Source organism: Gekko japonicus, unplaced genomic scaffold (assembly GCF_001447785.1).
Source record: "Gekko japonicus isolate JY-2015 unplaced genomic scaffold, Gekko_japonicus_V1.1 scaffold794, whole genome shotgun sequence".
NCBI classification, from domain to species: domain Eukaryota; kingdom Metazoa; phylum Chordata; class Lepidosauria; order Squamata; family Gekkonidae; genus Gekko; species Gekko japonicus.
Window position 1 is genome coordinate 430,889 of NW_015164692.1, and position 11,552 is coordinate 442,440.

Here is an 11,552-nt window from a genome sequence, read left to right on the forward strand (position 1 = left end):
AGGAAAAAATAATGGTCTCCTAATGCTTAATTAAGAGGCCGCAGTGGCTCAGAGGTTAAGACGCTGAGCTGCAGACCAAAAGGCCTGTAGTTGGGCAGTTCAAGACCCTAGTGCTGCATAGCTGGCTCTTTGGCTTGGAAACAGAGATGAGCACTGCCCCCTAGAGTCAGATTCGACTAGCTCTCAAGCAAGAGAAACCTTTACCTTTACTGCTTAATTATTGCCTGGGAGCCATTTGAAACCAGCTTCTGTCAAATTGTAGAGCGATGCCACATTGTCAGTCGCTTATGCTGGATGTTGTCATGTGCACATACAAGAAGATATTATGTGGACTCTGAAGCACATTCTGTAAGGTGTAAGGTGGCAACCGTTTGTGGTGATGGTGAGACTGAGCTGTCCAGACACAGGGGTCTTGCTGCCGGGGGCAGCATTGCTGTGATCCTAAAGATCCTTGACTGCTATCGGCTAAGCTGCTTTGAGCCTACAGTGTTCGTTTGTTTGATATAGATCCTACAAGAAGCAGAGCAAAGGAAGGGGAAATGGGAAAAGAAGAGTAGAGCAGTGGGGTTTGTGGGGAGGGGGGAGTATTAATAGGCGGTAGGCTGAAGCAAGCGAAACGGACTTAGGACATTAAAACTGGAATCAGAAGTGAATGGAAGTTGGGCAGACGGACAGTTTGAAGGACGACTGCTCTGTCGGTTATGCTTAGTGACAGGTTTAAAACAAAATTTCCTGAGCATCCATAGGTACATCCTGCAGACCTTTATTCAAAGGTTTTTTTACTGTTTCTCACAAAAAGGAAAACATCCTTCCATCAAGTGGGAAGCATTTCTGTAGAGCAAATGGCTTCATAGGAGTGTCCAGTCAGATACACCTTCCCTGTGTCGAGTGAAGCGCAAGACGATTTGGCCTGGATTTCCACATGTGTTGCCACAGATCCATCTCTGAATTCTCCTGTAATTAGGGGTACAAAGTTTGTCTAAGGGGGCATTTTCACATCAAAATCCACTTGAAACAAAACCTTTGATCGAACGAATTGGCTTTGGTCAACATTTGCTGCTTCCAGGTATACTTGACATTATAGAAATTTTCTTTTTTCTTAGCTTCTGCAAAACTCAATTAAAAGGCTCCCTGTATACACGTCCAATGTGTTGCTGTAGCTGTATTGATATTAGAACTCCACAGTCAGGTGAACACTTTTACTCCTCTGTTTTTCTCCATAGTCAATCGTAGTCTGAAGTTAAAACTAGTTATAAATAGCCTATGCCACGCAAGAATCGCATCCAGGTGACCGTACAGGAAAGCTTCACAAAAGCCACATTCTAGAGGAGTGACCCTGTTAGTCTGCTGCAACCAACACAGCAGAGAGACTTCTGGCATATTAAAGACCAACAAATTTATTGGGGCATAAGCTTTCAACAGCCAGCGTGATCAGAGGCATCACAAAAACTGATGCCCTAATACATGCATTGGGTCTTTATGGTGCCTCAAGTTTCTCTGTTATTTTTACAAAAATAGTTTATTTTTCTTCTAACTCCTATTTGACTAACACAGGGATGTGTGGGACAGGTGAGGAAGCAACAGATTTTTGTAAACTAGTGATTCTTCTTGCACTAAGGCAGGTATAAATTAAGGTTTTAGGTGAGCAAACTTCCCTTTCCGTTTCAGAAAGGGAAATCACTTGAATTTCAGTTTTATAGCGGTGGTTCCGTCTGAATGCTAACATAAATTGTTTATTGATCCAGGAGCCCAGAAAATGTTCAAATTACGGGAGGGGGGGGAGGGGAGCCAGTTTTACTGAAATTTGTTGAAAATATCTGTCCTTACCAGCTTGTACACATCTACCATTATCATAAGAACATAAGAGACGCCAATGTTGGATCAGGCCAAAGGCCCATCCAGTCCAACACTCTGTGTCACACAGTGGCCAGAAATACCAGGTGCCATCAGGAGGTCCACCAGTGGGGCCAGGACATTAGAAGCCCTCCCACTGTTGACCCCCTCAAACACCAAGAAGACAGAGCATCACTTGCCCCAGAGTCCCTATCTATACCTTGTGGCTAATAGCCACTGATGGACCTCTGCTCCATATGCTTATCTAAATCCCTTTTGAAGCCATCCATGCTTGTAGCCGCCACTTCCTGTGGCAGTGAATTCCATGTGTTAATCACTCTTTGGGTGCTTCAGTGTTCCCTTTATAATCTGCACTCCTTTTTCTCTGAACTTCATGTGGCAAAAGTAATTTGGACATTTTGAGGGCATCAAGGTAAAAGTGATGGCAGCACACTGTGTATTGCTTAAGGCGATGGAGAGAAACTTCCATGCAGATCAGGAAGGGGCCAGCCTTTTCGTCCTAGAAATGGGATTTAGATATCTTCTAAACTCATAACTATTCAAACACACACATACACATACAACATGTACGACTTGGGATCCTTTGATAAACGCTAATCCACTGCCTTGTTGAAAGACTTAATTCTTTCCACTAAGAGTGCATGCTAAAAGTAATTTTTCTAATGGAACAAGTTCTCCCTAATTGCAATCAGCTACCTGTCGCTGCATCTGCAGGCAAGCAGAATGAAACTGTCGCCTCTTGTAGAGTTGCGTACCGTTTCAGCGTCAGACTGAGGCTTATAACTGTGACAGTGCAGGAGTAATTTACATGTCAGTAATGTTGACTCTCTTGCTTTCTTGCAAGCAGACTGTTCCGTACTTGTGAACTGGCGCCTCGGTGGGGTTTCCGTACAAATTAGACGATGCTGATACTAGCTTGGAAAGGGACCTGCTTGTACAGCATAAGAGGCCAGGAACTGAAGGGTGAATGCATATTATGGTCTCCAGGAACAGCGTGGCTCCATGGGCCACTTGGCAACATATAAGCCTTTCTTTTGGTGATGGTGTTGTGTAGCTAGCCATCTTATATGCATATCCCATCTAGTGTAAACAACGTGTGAGACGAAGCTTAGAGAGCTGATATTTTCAGGGTAGCGTCAAGAAAGCCAAACCTTTGTCCCCCAGAAGCTCAACCCTGTGGTCTGCTGCACGGGATCAGACTTGGTGCTGAGAATCTGGGTAGCTCCCTGTGCCTTAGTTACTGATGCCACCCCTCCTCTGGGACATAGTAAGAAGTTCCCAGGGAGGAGGAGTCAGAACGCTGAGTTTCAGTGGCAAATCAGCATTCTGACGCCATTTCCCAAAATATCTGACTGGCCCAGCTTAGAGATGAAAAATTCCCGAAATTTTGAAGCTACGGGGGGGGGGGGACTTTTGTGGCTTTTCCCCCCCTGCCCCCCCCCAATGGGGGCAATTTTATTTTATTTTTAAATTTAAATATGTGCGATACTTACTGTCCTGTCAAACCCAATTTTACTCCTTTAACAGCATAACATCATTAACAACATCATTTATAAATTATTGAGCATATAAAATTGCAATATGTGACATTTTTGGGACTTAAAAGTTATAAATGCTTTATTTTGTCCATGCAAAACTGTAAATATACCCAGTGCTTGAGAGGAAACTGCAAGCTGGTGCACCCTGTGCTGTTTTAGCGCCTGTAACTTAATTTTTGCTGTCTGACTAGAGAGAGCTCATTTCTCAATGAAACATTCAGAGTCTTTCTCTGCAGCTTTGGTGCAGTTTCTATCCCACCTTGTCTGATTATTTTTTTCTCCCCTCCAGCATTTCACTCATTCTAAAAGAGAAAATATTTTCATTGGTGTTTTTTCCCCCCAGTACTCCCCAAATTTCCAATTTTTCCATTGGAAAACTGGAGGGGGGGGGGGAATCCTGAATTTTTCTGGTTTTTTTCCCCCCAGGCCTTTCTATCTCTAGTCCCAGCCAGAAGTTTTCTAGCTTAGGAGAGAGATCAGAAACTTCTTGTCTCATCCCTGAGCTTGATTTTTAAAAAATTTTGTGGCAGCATGAGTCTTGCAGGCTGCATGTTGTACTCTCCAGATTCCTGATAAAAGCAATTTCTTTTTCCTGTTTTAGAATAGTCACCGAATAATTCAGGCATTACATTTGGCACAGAATTGACTTCCAAGTGAACGTACCCAAATGTATTCATTTAACTCTGCAGTCCAGTTCAAGCATCATTGAGTCCAGATAGAATAAGCATAATGAGAGACTGTTACAATAACATCTCATTTAGTTGAAAGCAATGCGTTCGGCTGTGATACTCCTCTTCATAATTGGCATCAAGTATGTCTTTGGATGTGATGTTTTAGCAGATTTCAGTATAAAACCACTTCTAGCTATAAATGAATTTTTAATCTTTTTTTTTAATTGCTCCTGATATTTCTGAAGGAGTCTGTGTGTGCCATTATATTGGCACAAAATGTATATTGATTTCAGTTTTCAGTCTGTTTTAAGATGCATTGATCACAGCAACTGACTTCAGTGGCCGATAAATCTTTATTCACGTCCTAAAACAAAGCCATATTTGATTGGAGTAAAAAAAAAACCCTTTCTTAATCTTGGAAATAAACCAACAGTGCTTGGGAAAAAATGAGTTTCCCATATGCTTTGGGGCAGGTAACAATGTTTTTGAAACTACAAGTTGTAATTACATGGCAGTTGGGAGACGTTATACAGAAGGGATGGAGTCTGCCATCTGCTTACTCCAGAGTAGTTCCATCAGCTTGGGACTTTGGGAACACTATTCTTAAACGATGTGCAAAATAGCAGCTTGGAAATCTACTACTATAATTTCTGCTTTGGGGCTTGGTCTTTCTAGTTTAGAAGAAAAATTACTAGGGGTGATGGTCCTGAAATAGGTGTATCATATTATACATGGTATAGAAAGAGCTGATAAAGTGGTCTTTATTTACGTCTCCCAAAATACTAGATTATGGGGACACCCAATGAAGTCAATAGGCATGCAGAAACAATATAATAAACCTGCACTACCGCAAGAGGTAGTGGTGGCCATTAACTAATGACTTTAAAGGGGGAATCAGACAAATTTGTGAAGGATTGGTCTGTCAGTAACAATTAGCCAGGATGGCTAAATGGGGCCTCCATACCCCCCCCCCCTACACATCTTTTAGGGCATTAGCTTGGCTTCTGCGTGAAACAGGATGCTGGACTAGAAAGGCCGTTGGACTGGATCTTCAGGGTTGCTCTTACGTTCTTTATGACTTTCCCAAAGACACTAATTACCAAAGATGTGTGATGTGCCCCCTGTTCCTGCATGAATATATCTGAATCTGAGTTAGTATAGCATCCTGACACTTGGACTGGCCTACATGCCACATGGAATGATCAGAATATTCTACCAAAAATTTTAGAACTCTGATCAACAATTTTAACAAGTAAGAGTTGAAATGTCAAGGGATTCTGAGAGGTATGTCAGTTATTGTAATTTTCAAAGCAGGGTTAGTTAATCAGGGTGGAAATTACTGGCCTACATAAAAGGCTATTTTATATTTTAATTGCCTCTTTTGCCTGCTATTTCTGTACCCAAACTGGGGGTGGGCTGTGGTTCAGAGGTACAACATCTGCTTGGGAGGCAGAAGGACCCAGGTTCAGTCCCCGGCATCTCGAGTTAAGAGGATCAGGTAGAAGGTGATGTGAAAGACCTTTCCCTGAGAACTGCAGCCAGTCTGAGGAGACAATACTGACCTTCAGGTCAGGTTCATGTGTTCAAATGAAGCATCCCTCATTTGTACTACCGATATAAATGAAGAAAAAGAATTTCCCATATGGATAGTTATTGTGACTTGTGTCAAATTCAGATATGGTACAAACAGAAAAGGGGGTGGAGAGAAATTAAATTGTTCAGGATCTTGACAGATATCTATTTTCTTGAGTACGGTGTATATGGGTGTGAGAGAACCAGCCAATGGGTAGCTCTGGTGATGGATTTGTATCACTACAGGAAATTATTCTTGCTTATGGACAAATCCCCAAGAAAACAAAACAGGCTTGTAGTAATATCTATGAACCTAAAATGTTTTTTCATGTTTGCTCTAAGAGCAAATCTACCAAAACAAGATAGGTGGGATTTCAGAAATTAGACTTGTTGCTTAGATAAGCATAAGCAAGTGTACAGAAGATTTTATTCCTGTCTAAATATGATCCATGGCATTAAGAGTCTTTCTTAGTTAAACTAAGTAGTTAGGGAATAGGCATACTATTAATAGAGGCTCCTCTGAGGTAAAAGGTAGGATTGTAAACACCTTATATAAAATGGGATGAAAGTAAGTACACCTTTTCAAGAGGCTACATAAGAGGGCTCGTGTTTGAGTCTTCTTTGGGATGCCCCAACTTAATCTAGGGAATGTGCTAGTGCTGGGGTGTCAAACATAAGGCCCGGGGGCCAGAACCGGCCCATCCAGGGCTCTTATGCGGCCCACGAGCACCTAGTGCAAAGGACGGAACAGGAGACTGCTCGGGTGGGAGTGGGCGGAGCCACTCCGATTGTAGCTTCAGCGTGGTGGAAAAACCTCGTCTGCAGCAGTAAGCAGCGTGGAAGTGTCTACCCAATGCTGCATCGCTGGCTCTCCAGTCCACCCATATGGGTTTACCTTTGCACAAATACACCCAGTCCATGGGACCTTGCAGTGAAGATACAACAACTCGGAGCTTACCAGCTGCTGTCCTTTATACAGTTCATATCTCCGGTACCTGGCTTTATGTTTTATGGCGCACATGGCCTGGCCCGACAAAATGACATTTATGTCAGATCTGGCCTTCATAACAAATGAGTTCGACGCCCCTGTGCTAGTGCTTAACTCTGACCCTACAGTTCTGCAAACCACAGGCAAACCAAGAGAGGAGAATTACAGAAACAGGTAACTCGTCTTCAATCCACCATTCTCCCCAAAGAGAGAAGGAATAAATGGGCAGGGCAGGACTGGGGAAAAAATATACTTTTAATGTACCATTTAAGAGAAGACCATTTTAATGGTGTTATTTTCTACGTGTCTGGGTTTAAGCAGCTCTCTGCCCCTCTCCACAGATGGGGCAGTTACAGCTCATTTTGCTGAGATGCATTAAGTGAAATCAATATTGAGCACACTGTGCTCCGAGGACAGAGCGAGATGGCACATGACCGGCTAAATGCCGTCTTGCGGGCCCTACATTGACATACTCTTTATGAACTTCCAATAATCGATAGAGCCATTTGCCAAGCAATTACGCGCACACCAAAGCAGCGCAGCCAGCCCCTTGTGGAGCCTATAAAAGACGGTATCTCCCCCCACCCACACTCCCAATAATTAACAACCTCATAAGTATATCGTTTTCCTAGGGTAAGGTTTCTGAAGCCATTCAAACTTGATTCACCATTTCAGCTGCATTTGAGAGGAGAAAATCTCCTCTTTCATTACTGAGCTTACTGTGAATATGATGCTTTGGGCAGTCATATACCGTTTGAGCATGCCCCATGGAAAGCCTGAAAAACGGCACTTGTGAAAAAGGAAGGAAGGAACTGCCATGACTTCGTTTAGGTTTATATAACCAGTGTTCTCCTCTGCTGAGACCTCTGAGGGAAGCTTTATTGCCATGTAAGTCTCCATACCTAATGAGCAGTGTTCCCTCTAAGCCGAGTTAGTGTGAGCTAGCTCGGTTTTTTAGCCTCCAGTTCACACATTTTTGCCACTGAGTTGGCTTCTTTATTGGACATCCATGAAACCGAGGTTGCCCATAACTGCAAAAAGTGCACACACACCCACAACCCCATGTACAGAGCAGCACTGGCAAGGCCCAAAATACTTGTGACCAGTGTTCCCTCTAAGCTGAGTTAGTGTGAGCCAGCTCACAGTTTTTTAGGCTCTGGCTCACACATGTTTGTCTCAGCTCAGGAAGGAGGGCTCCAGAACAAACTAATTTATGCAGTCGCCAAATCGTTCGCTCACAACTTTAATGCCAGTTGCTCACAAAGCAGATTTTTTGCTCCAAGACTCCACAGCTTAGAGGGAGCATTGCTAATGAGTCATGTTAGTAATGGGAGCTACTCTACCTCTCCTGTTTGTAAAGCTTCAGGCCATGGGCACCATTCAGTGCTGAAGCGAGGGGAAACTTCCTACTGGCATTCCTGGAGGGCAGAAAGATTTTTTTCTTTCTGTCACCTGCCACTCCAGTCCTTCACCGTCAGTGTTCAAAGATGCCACTTTCAAAAAGAGAACATGGGCTTTGCAAAAAGTCCGTTCTTGGAAATCAAAATGACTGATGCGATAAGCCTGCTGTGCTGGGGAACACGAAGGGGGTCGGCGGTGGAAAGGGCCATCAAGTCGCAGATGACTTATGGTGACTCCATAAGGTTTTCAAGGCAAGAGGCCAAGAGAGGTGGTTTGCCACTGCAACTGGGTGTAGCAACCCTGGAGTTCCCTTGGGGGGGGGGTCTCTCATCCAAATACTATCCAGGGCCAACTCTGCTTAGGTTCTGGGGTCTGACAAGATTGGGCTAGCCTGGTTGTCGTGGGTACTAGGTCTGCTGAGGCTGACTCCTCCTCAGAGCAGCCCAGCCTCCTCTGGAGTCAGCCCAGAGAAAGAACCCTCAACTGTACCTGAGGAGGAAGAGTCCCCAGCAGCTGCACAGGAGGTGCAGCCAGAAGGAGAGATCATTCCTGAGCCTGGCCCAGCACCCCCAGTTGCAGATACCTCAAGGCCAGACCCCTTGCCTAGTTCTCCTGAGTGCCCCAGATGTCAGGCACGCCAGAGGCTGACTATGCTGGAGCGAAGGAGGAGTGCCAGACTCCAACTCCTGCAGAGGCAGAGGGAAGAGCTGTAAGCCTCTGCAGACTCAACCCCAGGGAAGGAAGGACCTGCTCAAAAGCACTCAGTGCATCTGGTTCAACGCGGCGGCAGCTTTGCTCACTCAGACCTGCTCCTGAGTGTGTGTAGCAGCCACTCCTTGTCCTTGCAACCTTGAATTTCTGGCTCTTTGACTTTTGGCTCTGACTGACCTCGATTCTGGACTGTGTTTACAAGCTTCCAGTGTGTGGTCTCTGTGGCAGCCAGCCAAGACAGCACACTGGTCCACTGAGGTCAGGGACAAAGGGTGTTCCCGTTTTACAAGCCGTAATATCCATATCCAGTAGATATAAAATTGTACATTTTTCATCATTCTGCTTTCCATAATTTCTATGGAATATGTTGTCTGGTCTGTAAGCAAAAGTACTGACGCTTTCTCGGATCCCCCTCTTCCCTGCAGCTGGAGCGCCAAACTGTACCTGACTCCAAGTAATATTGTGTTGCTCACAGCCATTGCCCTGATTGGAGTTTGTGTCTTCATCCTGGCGATAATTGGCATATTGCACTGGCAGGAGAAGGTAAGCTCTAATGAATTGCAAATGTTTTTGTCCATCTTGCCACCATTCAGATGGTGTAACAGTAGGCTGTCGTTTTCATATTAAGCTTATCAGTTTTGCAAAGTTTTATTTTTCTAAATAGAATCATTTCTAGCAGTCCCTTCAGTAACCACGTATTGGAATGCTACAGTAAAGACCATGCCAAAGGTCCCAGGTTCAGTCTCCAGTATCACCAGTTAAAAGCACCTCAGGTAGTAGGGCCAGAAAGACATTTGTCCAAGATGTAGAGAGGACCACAAAGGACCATTGTCTCCAAGTATAAGGCAGCTTCAGAGACAATCTTGTATGGTATTAGGCTTAAGTGTGGAAGAGAATGGCATGTAAATGGTGTAGATGAATGGTGTACATTAAGCTTTGGGTCTTATCAAGCGTTAGATACTCCTGTTAAGAGTTATTCAGGATGTGAACCGTGCACACATTAGATTCCCCACCAGGAGAAACTTATTTGCTGAATTTACAGCAATAGTCCAGAGTGCTGCCATTTCTGGACTAGTAGTAGCAGTAGTCCTTCTGTTAGTGGTAAACAGGGGCTGTGAGAAGGAGCAGAACAGGAAACCAGCTCAAGATCGTGCGCTTCTTTTCAAAGGGAAATCTCTGCTCTGGCTCTGGTCTTGCTTTCATGGCTTCCCCATAGGTAGCAGAACTGAATACATGGCTAGGGTGGACTACAGGAGCCTGCCTGACCACTAAGGTCTTCCAAGGCCCTGCTGTGGGTGCCCCAAGAGACAGCCTTCACAGCTGTGGCAACTGAACTATGAGACACTGTCCCCAGGGACAGTCTGCTCCTTTCTGTCACTCTCTTCCACCAGGAGGTGGAGGCAGTGTTCCCTCTAAGCTGAGTTAGTCTGAGCTAGCTCACAGTTTTTTAGCCTCCAGCTCATAGATTTTTGTCTTAGCTCAGGAAGGACGGCTCCAGAGCAAACTAATTGATGCAGCAGCCAAATAGCTCGCTCGCAACTTCAATGCCAGTCGCTCACCAAGTAGAATTTTTGCTCATAAGACTCCACGGCTTAGAGGGAGCATTGGGTGAAGGCCTATTTTATTTTGTTTGATCTCCTTCCTGCCCTGTGTTTTAATTACTGTTTTATGTGCTTTTAATATGTATTTTAGCTTCAGTTTTCATTTTTTAATTATATGTTTTTATACTGTTTTAACCATTCGCTGCCTTGGTGGCCCTGACTGGGAAGGAAGGCGCCATATAAATTTTGTGTAAAAATCCAAGAAATAAAATATCTCTTCTGATGGCTGGTGTGGGGAACATCCTTTTAAATGCTCGCATCTTTTTGTTTTTAAACTCTGCAGCAGGTAGAATGCTAGGACGTCAGGCAGAGGGCCTAGGCTACAATCTTTCCCCCCCGTGTGCTAGATTTGTTGTTGTGAAGTTGCTTTACATAGAAGAGCATTATTTTTAAACAAAGTATTCCCCACATTCTGCTCTGCCACCTTGATCCACGGCACACGAAGACCGATTCAGGATGAGAAAAGTTCAGGAGTTGGTATCTTAGAGGTGTGCTAAAGTTGACGCTTTTCTGCAACCATGGCTTTGAACGTCTTGCTCTGCCCCCAGTTTCCTGAAAGGCACACCGCACAATGTGGCTTCTGGCAATGAATGAAATTTAAACCACTTTTTCTTCATCTTCAGCCAGGCTGAAATACAAAACGGATTTCTTCCCTCTGAATTAGGAACCCTTGCTGACTTTTATTGACAAGCTTCACAACCGCAACATTTTACCATGAGCAAAACTGACTGTTTATAGAAACGCATTGATCTGCTGAAGCCATTTGAGAAGCTTCTTTTAATGCTACAAAAGAAAAATGTGTCCCAATTTCTCACATGGCTCTCTATTCAGTGTTAACAGCGAGTCAGCAGGGTAGCCAATGCGCACTGCTGCCTAGCCAGGCCGTAATTGTAGCCGGTCAAAATTACTGCATTTTAAATTCACTGTAGCTGCTTGTGGGCTTTCATGAAACAAAAGGAATGAGTTAAATGTTTAGAAAAAGGTTTTGCACACCGCTTGAACATAGTAGGGGGTATTTTCGTGAAACTTTGCAAAAAATTTAACGCCAGTGTCAAGAGGCTGGAAATGCAAACTAACCAGGAAATTAGATGCTCAGGGGAGGTGTTTGGGTCTTTGCCTTGAGCTAAGCTCTTGCTGCCCATCTTTTTGCTGGTTGAAGCTGCCACTCAGCCCTAAATTCTAAAATGGACAGTGCCCCCAGTAAAGGGTATTATAT

The 11,552-nt window shown here is 44.2% G+C and overlaps 1 protein-coding gene across 1 annotated transcript in view; it reads left to right on the forward strand.

The window, feature by feature from the left end:
* The window catches only part of ITFG1 (integrin alpha FG-GAP repeat containing 1), a 166,103-nt gene that overhangs the window by 151,584 nt on the left and 2,967 nt on the right, over positions 1-11,552 (forward strand). Inside the window, 1 exon segment of the mRNA XM_015409414.1 lies at positions 9,161-9,278. Coding sequence (XP_015264900.1) covers positions 9,161-9,278 — 118 coding nt within the window.